The following is a 13,279-nucleotide window of genomic DNA, read 5'->3' on the forward strand; positions in this document are numbered from 1 at the left end:
GAAGCACTGTTCCTTACTTTTCTCTGCAACAACCTACCTGTGGGTAAGCAGCCTAGGTCTTTCTGGGCTGGAGATAACCAGCAGGCCTGACATTGCTATTCCTATTCTAGTCTAGGAAAGTGAAGGTTCAGACACATGAAAGCACTGCATTTTAATAATGCAGCATATAGCGAACAGGTGTGTGTTCCTGGCTCCCTCCATTCCCCATGTTTCTTCTGCTCCCTCGCTTCCCACACATGCAGAATGGGCAGATACCCATTCCAATTCACTGTGCTGTTTTGGGGGAGGAGAGGGAGGGCACAGCAGGATTTGCTGCTGCCACCACCTCTCCTCTCAGAGTCTCTTTCCTATTTTCATTGTGAATGATGGGCTGGAAGAGAAGCTATTCTGACAAGAAATCCAACAATGAACACTGGGAATGCCATCTTGTGCCTTGTTACAAGCCATGGCCTGAAGTGGGTTCGCACCTGCCCTATGACTATTTCTTGGGCTCTGATAGGAAGCTCCCTTAGGCCCTGGGGAGTTAATATCTGTGTCCCCACTCTTGATAAGCAGCTGAAAGGTTGCACCAAACCTGGGGTTGCATCTGCCCCTCAATGAACAGGAAATAAGGCATACAAAATTCACATGGCTATATTTTTGTGGGAGGAAACAGTGAAATACAAGGGGCACAAGCATGTATGCAAGTCTGGCTGCAAACACAGATATGTGAGTCTATAACTGTGTGACCTTTTTCATTAAGCAATCAAAAGTCAATTTACCCCTGAGTTGGCCTAACACAATGTGATTTTGAAGAAACTACACTGCAAACAACAGATCTGAGTGTGCAAACAAAGCCTGCTGTACTAGCCACCTCCCAAATAACATGAAGTCAGAAGAAATAAAATGTACAAATGCAGGGGATGTTTTAAATCTAATGATCTTCTCCTTCCAATTTATTTAGAGAGTCTTTTAGATTTGAAATATTTACTTACAAGTGACTTAAAATACCTTGAAAAGTGTTATTCAAAAAATCAATGTTGCTCTCTCCCTGGAATTCTTTATAGACACATTTAGTATTTCCAATGCACCGGGCTGTTTACTACAGTCATTTATTGAAGTACTGAAGTTTCCCTTTAAGCATATGTAAAATGTGTCAAGTGATACAAAATGCACTGTAGTGCCTTTAAGGGATATTTCCTATAATTGGTCCACAAACTGAGCTTTGGGCTGCTTGACACAACATGCTCATAGTACTCAATGCTAGCACGGCCAGGGAAAGCAACCTCTGGTGACTATCTGATATGTAATGAGAAATGTCAAGTCCCAAGATCAATGAAGTTTCAGACTCTGGGGACACAACAGGAATAGCATTGATCCTTTTAAAGAAACCAGTCAAAGGCTGAACGCAATATATTGCACAGATAGGCTCAAGAGGATAAGCGGCCAAGTCCAGCAGACCTACATGACAAAAAATTCAATCAGCTCTTAGCACAAGCTGCTGGCTCCATTCTCCTTCTTTTCATGCAAGGAGAAGGTTCCAATTAAAGTGTGCAAATTAATTTTTATCACTTCCAAATTAGTTTCTGAATTTGTGTTGGTTTCAGAAAAAAACAAAACATCTGCCCTTCACTTTCGTTGTTGCAATTTCAGCTATTTGGGTATTTGCTCAAAGATTCAGATTTTTTTTCTCAACCTTTTTTTAAAATTGTGTGTGCATGATATAGCAAGTCATCTATTTAGTGCAGGCTATAGATGCAAAAGAAATGATGCAAATTCATAGTCAGAATTAGATTCACCAAGTTATGGAAATGGTTTAGGTGGAACAGTTTAGTAAATGGTATAATAAACACCTGTTTTCTCTAACTATTACTTTGCATAGCCTGATCCAAAACAGTATCTGGCACAGTGATCCAGGATATCAGCACTTCACATGCCCCAGCTTTTACAGGCAGTGGACCCTACTCCAAATGCTGTACCCTCCTATCATGAAATCTCAAACTGCAGTCTGCACACAAGGGCAAAAATGAATGGGGCTGGGGCATAGCTGCCAAGTTATCCCTTTTTTAAGGAATTTTCCCTTATTCTGAATAGGCTTCCTCGCGAGAAAAGGGAAAACTTGGCAGCTATGGGCTGGGGCATGGAAGGTACTGAGAATCTATACAGAGCAGCATATTACAATAGTTCAATGCTGTAACAGATTTGCCAGTCCTATTGTGGCAAAAGCCAATATAGATTCCTAGTTGCCTAAATAGCTTGAAGCTTCCATGGAGGCCCAACTCCCTCCATATGCTACACAGTCCAGAGCATCAAATTTGTTACTTAAAAAAAATGTAAACTCTTTTCTGCTGGAAATTTTCAAATGTAAGAAGCTTTCAGGGGTTCCAGCTCCAGGGAGCCAAGCCCTCCCCCCCCCATATTTTTGGGTAGGAGCCAGCCCCACAATGTCCACAAATTGTGGCGGTGAAGCAACACAACTCCAGTGGGCTGCTCCTTCCCCTCCTGTGGGTGCTCTGGAGGGGAAGGAGGTTTGAAACAGCCTTCTGCTGGCGGTGGTGCCAAGAGGAGGAGGGGGAGCTGCCAGCCATGAAGCTGCTGGCTTGTTGTTGCTGGTTGTTGCACACATTAACTGGCACATGCTAATACCCCTCACGGTGCAATTCCATATATGTCTCTTCGGAAGGGTTCAGTGGGGCTTGTTCCCAGTCCCAGGTATGTCTCATGAATAGCAGAAGAACTAGCAATGGGGCATCTTAACAATGTATATGCAATTAATTTAGTTTCTCTTTTAGAAATGACCATAACCAAAAAAATATAGAGGTGAAGGATGTGTCATGTGTACATGCACATGTATGTGAAATTTCAAAATACAGGTTTACAAGTGCTGATTTACCAAAATAAGGAAAGGAGAGACCCTCCTTTATATGATTTTCTGAAACAACTGAAGTTCCTTTTAGTAATTGGATGCACTGAAGCTGAAATTGATAATTAACTGTCTTTCAGCTTAAAGGATCATTAGAAAGTCAAGCACCTAGCCCACATAATTACTGTAACCTGACATTTTTCTTTTGAATTCCTTACCTCCTTATGCTCTGTGATATAAAATATCTTATCTGTGTCTCCAGATGACAGCTTTTGAGAAACTAATCCCTTTCTGAAAATATCATCTGCATCTTCCTAGAGATTCATTTTAAAGATGTTAACTAATTGGATTTAACCTACACTGTACATCTCACTTTCATTTTTCTTACAAGATAAGCCCTAATCTCCTGGCAGTAAGTGTACAGGAACTGTAAATGTTACAAAGAAATATTTCTTAATATAACTGCTCTGTTGACTTAACACTGTGTTGCCCAGTTTAAATATAAGATCTGGGGCTGACCATACTGCCATCACAAGTGGTGGATATTACAGCCACTAATAAAATAAGTATCAGTCACAGGTCAACAGTATCAAGGAAGTATGATGGAATTAGTTGGGTAGCACTACAATCTTCATGAAATATCAACAGATCACCTTGCTGGTCCTGTGGCATGGCAAGTGAAGAGGGCCATATATATATTGTTCCTGCACTCATGACCAGATGCTTTGGACTACAACTCCCATCCGCTACAGCCAGCATGGCCAATGATCAGGGTTCTTGGGAGGTGTAGTCCAACAATATCTGGAGAGCACCAGTTGGCTACGCCAGCTCTAGAGAGAAGTGCTGGATTACCAAATAGGCACACCTTTTAAGGGCCCTGCAACAAAGGTTGAAATATATTGATTTGGTCTTGAAAGAAAATTACAATCAATGTGATCCCACTAGACTGTGTGCACGAGGGGGACCCCAAAATTTTGACTGCCTAGGGGCCTCCGCAGGGTTTAATTTGGCACTGCTGGTGTGATCATGATGGCTGAGGTAGTAAACACTGAAGGGGGGGAATAGAACAAAGCCACAACAGGAGAACAGTCCATGTATTTTCAATAAACCTCTGCAAATAAGTAATATTCATTGCTGGATTTTGCCTGTAAAGTCAAGTGGATGACTCAAATATTTAATTTTACATATATATGTGTGGATTAGAATAATAGAATCATAGAGTTGGAAGAGACCACAAGGGCCATCCAGTCCAACCCTCTGTCAAGCAGGAAACACCATCAAAGCATTCCTGACAGATGGCTGTCAAGCCTCTGCTTAAAGACCTCCAAAGAAGGAGACTCCACCACACTCCTTGGCAGCAAATTCCACTGTATATATACAGTGTATACTATATATAGAGAGTATATATAAAGGAGAAAGATGGAGAAGCTGGGCTGATCTTTGCAGGGGGGAGGGAGTGTAATTATATATATAAAGAGAGAGAGAGAGTTACCGGTATGGGATTCTGCGAAATACAAATCTATATGACATACTTGGGGACAATTTGGAAAAGCTATTTAGGCTCTATAGCTGCTTGCTCTGTTCTTCCCAAAGTGGCAAGCTAGCTGGTATTATGCATATTATTTCTAACTTGCATCATTTCCTACTTGATTTTTAACTTTTTAACAAACATGTAGCCACAATTTATGATTACTATAAAACAGTGCTTACAGAACGTTTACAAAGTTTTACTGTCATTTTACTAAATGTAAAAATTGATGATTAAAGGCAAACACTACATACATGCATACATAAACTACAGAAATTTATGGACTTACTGCTATTTGGATTGTCACCAATGATATGATGTCGGCCACTCCAGTACCACAGCAGTAATGTAGCATCACGAGAGCCAGAGACTATGTAACAGTCTCCGCCGATATAAGATTCTGATCTTGCAAGGCAAGTGACTACATCCCAGTGGCCAAACACAATCTGAGTTAGCTTGCCTACAACAAAGAAATGCTGTGTTACTGATGTTTGTGTTTTAGAGCATTACAAATAGAAATGCAAATAGCTGTAATGCAACGCCTACCTGTTTCTGTGGAATAAACTCGAAAGCTCTTGTCCCAGAAACCACAGATAAGAATGTAGCGATTATCGGCTGTGACCACAAAACAATGAGCATTGATCTGAATGCTTTGATCCACAAGATCTGTGATCTGCCGTTTGTTCACACCAGAGTTATTAGCTGCCGAAAAAGAAAAAAGCATTTTCACCATTTAATTTTGGGAAGATGGACTTAATGGTGACATGGTTGTCCCAAGCTTTTAGAAATCTGAAACTCATGGAAGTAGAAAGAAACATCATAAAACTGGGAAGGCAAAATGGCCATAGACTCACAACCAACCTCACAACCCAGAAAAGATTAACATGCCTTCAGACCAAATAGTTCCTGATGATGCATGTCTCAGGCTCCAAGGCAGGCAAAAAGACTTCTAGGGCTACTGATCAATCTGTCTCAGAGGAAATTGCTTCCTTATCTCAAAACCCACCCTTCGCTTATTTAGAAAATTTCCCTCTGAGCTACTCCAACCTCTTGCCTCCAGGGCTGGAATCATAAGACAACTAAGTTTATAGTGGCTAAGTTAAAGCATTCTGCAGGCAATTCTAACCATATGAAGGTTTGTAGTCCTTGGCCAAGTGGTAACATGGAAGCTAAGGGCATCATAATGACTGGCTCACTGCATGGCCATAGGGGAGAAAGAAATGATTGTCTTTCCTTCAGGTTAGAACCAGAACATGAGCACTTTTTATGTATCCGCTATGGGGTAAACAGTTGTGTGATTCCACCCCAAATGTGGTAGGTTTTGATTTCCAGATGAAGTGGGATGTGGAGAAGAAACTTTAATTTGTCCAATATAGAAGGCATCCAATAAGGCTTTATAGAATGCAATTTTTTTCCATTTCCAGCTCATACTGAAATACAGTTTTCCCAGCCCACCCCATCAACTCCTCTAGTGAATTATCCTAAAGTAAAAGAAAATACACCAAGGAAATATGTAAGTATTTATTGTTGGGTCAGATCTGTGCAACTTAGTTCATAAGCTGTGGGAGTAGGGTGATGATCGAGAAAGATTGCTTCATTGATCTGTTGCACATTGTATCTTGCTGACTGGAGAGGTTTCTTCACTGACATCTGCCTTTGTTTTCTTACACCTACATACCTATATGATGGGGTTTCCAACTCAAGCAGTTTATATTTGGTCTGTTTATATGGTCCATTACCCGCCCCTCATTTTAGATGCATATCTTGCCTTAGCTTTAATGATATTAAATACTAGCAATCAGAATGTGGCATGAAAAAGTTGCTTCCTGCCTCACTGCTGCACACGTCAATTCAAATAAAAAGTAGTTTGATTGTCAAACTACAATCAAACTACTGGCGTTCTATGGTCCATGGGGTCACGAAGAGTCGGACACGACTAAACGACTAAACAACAACAAGTTTGATTGTCACTACTTATGGCCAGAGTGACTTACATCTGCATAACAATTAACACCCGCTGCTGTGCCAATCTAAAATCACCATCAATTCACTAGGCTAGTGTAACACCTTTAACATAAATTGATGTTATTAATTTCAATTAACAATTATTGTGCCCCATCCTATAAATGTTTTGCCAATTTCACAAATGTGAAATTGTTCATCTTCTAAGAAAATTAGACAGCTTTGTGGACTACACCAAATTATTCAGGATTATAAAATCCAAGCAAACTGTACTGTTTTCTCAAATAGGGTGCATAACCAACAAATGAGATTTGATGCATACTGGAACAAACAAACAATAAATAAATAAATTCTAACTTCAAGTGCACATAGTTGAGATCTAAAATGGCTGTGCCAACCAGGTCAGAGTTCTTGGGCTTATGGCAGCTCAATGTCATTTCAGTATGCAGCAAAATAGATGGGCCACAGATTTAGGGCAGCCTTATTCATGCAACACATAATTAATTTGCAGAGCACACAGTGCGGTGATGACTACTACATTTGATAGATTTAAAGAGGGAATTTAACAGATTCATAGATAAGACTATCACTGACGACTAAAGGAACAGGTGTATGGAACTTGCATATACACTTCTGACACCAGTTGCTAGAGGCAAAGAAGCAGGGATAGCTCTTATTTCTTTGATATTAAAAACTGCAGTTTTTTTCATTCTTTAAAGCCAGGGGTGGACAGTAATTGCTCTCAGAAACAAAGAACACTTCCTTATACTGAGGCAAACAACTGGTCCATCTAGCACAGTATTGCCTGCTCTGACTGGCAGCAGATCTCCAGGGTTTCAAGCAGTAGCTTTTCCTAGAAAAAGGAGGAATTGAACTAGGGACCTTCTGCATGCAAGGCAGATGCTATATGGTCCTTCCCTCCTCCCTGAAGTCTTCTAATTCATTATGAAGCACATTCAATATGTTTTGAACACATCACGTTCTAATAATCAGATACTGTAGTTTATATTCTCTGACATACCAATCAATGGGTCCATTTCAATGGGAAGATGATGAGCTTGATCCAAAGAATATCCTGGGGCTCCCCTGAGGCCTACATAGTAAAGGAGGAAAAAAAGCCAGTGAGGACTGTACAAGTATTATTTTACCTCACTTTAATGGGTCTGTACTGCAGGGTTATAATGTTCCTATTTTTACCTCTTCAGGTTAAAAAGGTGTTATCCTACTTCAAACAGCAAGAAACCAAGGGAAGATGCACAAATATTTCAAAGTAGAAAAATGGACACCATCTTCTGGCCCTGAGCCCACTATGGTCTCCTGTCCATGTCTGAACTCAGCTTGGAGTGCAGACCTTCCAAGTGTCCCTATTTTCCTGATTTAGAGAAGCCATCCTGGTTTCTTACTTGATCCTGGAATGTTCCACTTTTCCTTAGGATATCCCTATTTTTATTGGGGAAATGTTGGAAGGTATGGACTTATCCAACCCCCAAGCCATCTGAAGGCAATCCTGTATACGGAAGGTTTTCTTTAATGTTTAATTGTTATTTTATATATATTGGAAGCTGCCCAGAGTGTCTGGGGCAACCCAGTAAGATGTGTGGGGTATAAATATTAAAATTATCATTATGAAATGGGACATCCCCATTTTCATCGAAACAATGCTAGCGGGTATGGGAGTGCTGATCTAAACTGAAGTTGAGACAGCAGACTATTATAACAAATTGGTAGGATTATAACAAATTGGTAGAAAAAAATCCTTCAGTAGCACCTTAAAGACCAACTAAGTTTTTATTTTGGTATGAGCTTTCATGTGCATGCACACTTCTTCAGATACACTGAAACAGAAGCCACCAGACCCTTATGTATATTTAGAGGGTGGGGGCGATGGGAATGGCTGATGGGCTGATAGGAGTGGTAAACCTGTTGATGACTGTTAACGACTGTTAATGACTGCAATTGGTCTTGCGGGGGGGGGGGGGAGAGCAAGGGCTGAGGTGCTAAGGAAAGCTTGATCTTGTATAATGAGATAAGAATCCTATGTCTTTGTTCATTCCAGGTGGCTCCATGGTTTTAAGCTTGCTAATGAGTTGCAATTCAGCAACTTCTCTTTCCAGTCTGTTTCTGAATTTTTTCTGTAATAAAACAGCTGCTTTGAGATCTTGTATAGAATGTCCTGGGAGATTGAAGTGTTCTCCTACTGGTTTCTCTGTCTTGTGGTTCCTGGTGTCAGATTTGTGTCCATTTATCCTTTGGCGTAGGGTTTGGCCTGTTTGTCCAATATAGAGAGCTGAAGGGCACTGTTGGCATTTGATGGCATACACAATGTTAGAAGATGAGCAATTAAATAGTCCTGAGATGGATGTTGGATGTTGTTGGGGTCAGTAATGGTGTTACAGCCTGCTCTAGACAGGCACACAATCACTCAAAAAGCATGTCTGGAGTTTGGGGGTCCTTCTGAAACAACTGCTGTTGCTTGAGGCACAGGAGGCCTTGGTGGTGAGGAGTGTCTTAAACCAGCCGAGGCTGGGGGCTCAACTACAACCCTATGTGGATAGGCATAACCCGGCTGCAGTAGTCGATGCTCTGGTAACCTTAAGATTGGATTACTGCAGTGTGCTTTATGCGGGAGTGCCTTTGAAGAAGTTACAGCTAGTGCAGACACGCTATACTGCCAACAAGCTCAGGGTAAATTCATCATGTAACATTGCTTTTGGCACAGCTGCACTGGTTGCCTGTGCATTTCCAAGCCCAATTCAATGTGCCTCTCCAAATATGAACCTTTGGTTGTTATGTGAGGCCCTCCTCTGGGTGCATTCTCAGAGGGTGGAGACCACTGGAAGGTCTTTTCAGTTGTAGCTCCCTGCTTGTGGAATGCTTTCCCAAGTAAGGTTTGCTTGGTGCCAACATTAACATCCTTTCAGTGCCAGATAAAAGCTTTTCTCCCAGGCATTTGACACATCACAATAAATGTTCTGATGTTTATTGATGAAATGTTTTCTGCTGCTGACATTTCTGCTGTTTTGGTGTGTCTGTGTATGGGTCACTGTTGTGGTTTTATTCAATAAATAAAAAGTCAATAAAGAATAATAAATAAATGTATTGTTTCTGATTTTATGCTAGGCTTTTGGCTCTAAACCATGGACTAGATATAGATAACCCTCGGGGTCCCTTCCAACTCTACAATTCTATGATTATAAGTTTCTTAGAGAGGTTATGTAGTAACAACAACAACAATTGAAGTATAGCAATAGTCCAAATAACATCTATTTGCAACTGAAATAATTCTTTGTGGAAAGTTCAAGACAAACTCTCTTTAGGGAGACATACCTACTGTGTTGTGCCATCTATTCACTGCAAAAAGTCGGCTGCAAGTCACAGTTACCACGGCAGGAATAGTAAGATGCGGAAGCGTGTTGGCTGCCACATGTGTGACAGGAGAATTTGATGGAAATTTGAGAACCATTATAACATCCTGCTGCATCTGATCTTTAAACATAAGTGGACTCTGTGGAAGGAAACACTGTTGAGTAGAAAGGAGAAGAGAGCAGAAGAAAACAGAAGGGATAACACAATTAGTGAAGAGGTCTGAGGGAAAAATAAGGTTAAGCGAATCAGGAAGCATTTGCACATACAGGGGGAACAATGTTATATGCACATCTAAGCTACAAGAACAGGACACCAAAACTAGCAAAGCTATTGCTGGAGCATTACACAAGGGAAAATAGAGAAGAGGTATGGTTAAGGTCCATTGGGTTATCATTACAGGGTGTGAAATGATAAAGTCAGCATTAACAGAAAGAATATCTCAATAGTTACAGCACTTCATATAGTGACAGTGTCAATCAAACAGAAGCACCACTTACATCTTTCATAAGGTTTACATTATATATAATGCAGCGGCTGGAAAACAACCACTTAACAGTTTCATAGAAGCCAATGGCAACACTGATTTTAATGGCACCCACAGGAAAAAAAACCTACACATTTTAAGAAGAAATATGGCAGCCCCATGTGCATTTTGTGGTAAGTATGCATGCATGTGTGACTGCTGTTTCAAAAAAAATTCTTTTAAAAAAAATTCTAGTGTGCCTCCCCATGCCCATGGAAACCCATGGACATCCCTTAGCCTCTTTGGGTTGGAGGCACATGTATGGATAAATATATAAACAGCTATTTTTGCCGTTGAATAACAAATAAATAAAATGTTTGAAAACTAAGAGTGATGAGGAGAACACTGCTAATGAATTTTGTTTTCAGAAGCATTATGCATTCTAAGTTGACATCTAGGATTTTTAACAATCTTGACCTTAATCTAACAATGTAAACTGCTTTTTATATTATATTAAAGATTTCAGACAGCCTTGATGACTTTTTAACCGCCTTCAATTTTAATCTGAAGATTGCCACTTGTCCAGTTTTAATTTTAATTTGTTTGAATTGTGGGATATATCTTAATTTATTGATTGCTTGTTTCATGCATTCTCTTACTTGTATGATGTTAGCTGCTCTGAGCCCGGCTTTGGCCGGGAAGGGAAAGATATAAATAAAATTTATTATTATTACAGTCATACGTCGGGTTGCGTACATGATCCGTGCGGGAGGCACGTTCGCAACCTGCAGCGTTCATAGCCTGAAGCGCCGCGTCTGCGCACGCGCGTGACGTGATTCGGCACTTCTGTGCATGCGCCAAAACCTGGAAGTAACCCGTTCTGGTACTTCCAGGTTCGGCGCTGTCTGCAATCTGAAAATGTGCAACTGACTGTATTATTATTATTATTATTATTATTATTATTATTATTATTATTAAAATGGAGAAAGTTCAGTCCCGCCAAAATTATTACTTATACTATGTTTCCTCTAAGTTTTTTTTTAAAAAAACCCATAAAAAACACCATACTTGGAACTTATTGAAACTTTATTTTAAAAAATCCTGATAGTTATGATGTTCCAAACCAAGAGGGAAAATATAAACAGATCTCATTGTTTCCAGTTTTAGCTGAATAATGGATTTTTTCTTCTTCTGGAATAAATACACAAAAGAATGGATAGGAATGATTTGGGAGTTCAAACTGAAGTTAAAAGTGCACACTGTGTCCTCTCCAGAGAGTGGGCTGGAGGTTTCCCACATGATTTGAACTACAATTCCTCACTTCTGACAAGTAGCCAGTGTTCATAAATCACATAAATCATTTCCTAATGCTGCATTCTCTTCTTGCAATATGATCCCCACCATAAGAAAATCTTCTAGGCTTTTTTATTTTGCACAATAGTATTCATCAAATACATATTCATGATGATAGGGACTTGTTAAAAGAAAACCAAGGAATTGGGGGAAACAAAATCCGTGACTGTCAAGCCACAAATTTACCATTATACTATAATCATGCAATTTATCTGCACAGAGTAAAACATACAGTGTTTGTGGGGAACTCAGGGCACATAAAGAGAAAGTGTTACTTAAATTGGTATTTTATGACCTATAAAGGATCCTCAGATTCAGAGGAAATAAATTCCCAACAAGCAGTTATATCTCACCAGGTGCATGGCAGAGCTCCGAGGCGGATGTGGCTCAATAAGCAACTGAGATGGCGTCTGTCCAAAGTTCTGTATCTGTGCCTCCATGGCCTGCAGGGAAAGGAGAGTGATTGTCATAATCAATATGCATCAAAGAGATAGGTCAACACACTCCTTGACAATGCAAGCATATCCCAAGTCAGCCATGAAAAAAGTCCAGAAAATTCACCGGGTGCTCTTCTCCCAGGCTGCAGACTCATCCAAGTGTTAGTATTTTGTAGACAAGCTTTGCTTCTCCTTTCAAGCATGCTTCAGTTAACCAACTAACCATTCCTATTTCAAGTAGCTGGAAATGCATGTGAAAATGTTAACCTGTGAGGACATGCAGTTAAGGTCTTGTGAGATTTCTCTCCACTAAATACAGACAGCATGTATACCTTAATAAAGTCCTTTGTAAGGAGGAAAGTATGAGGATCCCTAATAAAATAAGCTTCTGGAATCTTAAATGAAAAAAAGAAAATGTGAAAAAAAATTTTTTGGGGAAAAACACAAATCTAAAAAAAATAAATACAACAATTTACAACAAACCAACAATTACAAATGATTCATATATCAACAACAAGGCATAAGTGTGGAAGATAAAGTATTCTACGAAAACTATTTAACGTGACATGCTTATATGAGTAATTTTGGTGTGCTTTCTTCTCACTAAGTGCATGCTTTTTTAACTAAGAATATTTAGCTGTGCCCATGATTTGGTCCACATTGTTATAAAATTTATTTTATAAATTAAAAGGAGCGATTTAAAGCAGGAATAGAACTTGTCCTTCAGACAGTAATGTATCATATTTATTCTAGAACAAAACCCAGAAAACTGATCTTAAATATTTTTTTATATTGGCCATTCCCATTTGGCTTCAGACTTTGATTTAGTAGCAAAACACCCAGGGATTTGAAGTGTGATGCCATCAATATGCTGATGACCCTCAGCCTTCTCTCTCTCTCTCTCTCCCCCCCCCCCCCATTTCACATGAATTGGAAGAGGCTGTGCAGGAGCTACACTGGTGCTTGGAGGCTGTTATGGACTGGATGAAGGCCAATAAATTAAGCCTGAAAATAGAGAGGTGCTGTGGGTGAGTAGTTCCTTTATTTGGATTAGGGAAATGACCTGTTTTGGGTGGGGTTGCATTTGCCCCGAAGGATCAGGTATGTGGCTTAGGGGTACTACTTCCTTGATTCTAATCTGGTACTTGAGGCTAAGGTAGCTTCAGTGGCAAGCTACACCTGGTTCTCCACCTAAAGCCGGATATGGCTTCAGATACTCATGCTCTAATAACCTCCCTATTGGACTCCAATAAGTGCTCTATGTGGGGCTAGCCTTGAAAATGGTCCAGGAGATGCAGTTGGTGCAAAATATAGGACAATGTGCCACC

General features: G+C 40.0%; 1 protein-coding gene across 4 annotated transcripts in view; it reads right to left on the reverse strand.

Annotated features, from left to right (window-relative positions):
- NBEA (neurobeachin) overlaps positions 1–13,279 on the reverse strand; it is a 365,422-nt gene that overhangs the window by 11,872 nt on the left and 340,271 nt on the right. For 3 of the 4 annotated variants that reach the window (XM_088668226.1, XM_060273786.2, XM_035114662.3), the window contains 5 exons: positions 11,868–11,957; positions 9,660–9,852; positions 7,354–7,425; positions 4,917–5,072; positions 4,660–4,830 (listed from right to left, as the gene is read on the reverse strand). In XM_088668226.1, coding sequence (XP_088524352.1) covers positions 4,660–4,830; positions 4,917–5,072; positions 7,354–7,425; positions 9,660–9,852; positions 11,868–11,957 — 682 coding nt within the window. Of the gene's footprint in view, positions 1–4,659; positions 4,831–4,916; positions 5,073–7,353; positions 7,426–9,659; positions 9,853–11,867; positions 11,958–12,283; positions 12,347–13,279 lie in introns of all 4 variants that reach the window. The other variant, XM_088668227.1, reaches the window with a different exon arrangement.

This window comes from Zootoca vivipara, chromosome 4 (genome assembly GCF_965207765.1).
Source record: "Zootoca vivipara chromosome 4, rZooViv2.hap1.1, whole genome shotgun sequence".
NCBI classification, from domain to species: Eukaryota; Metazoa; Chordata; class Lepidosauria; order Squamata; family Lacertidae; genus Zootoca; species Zootoca vivipara.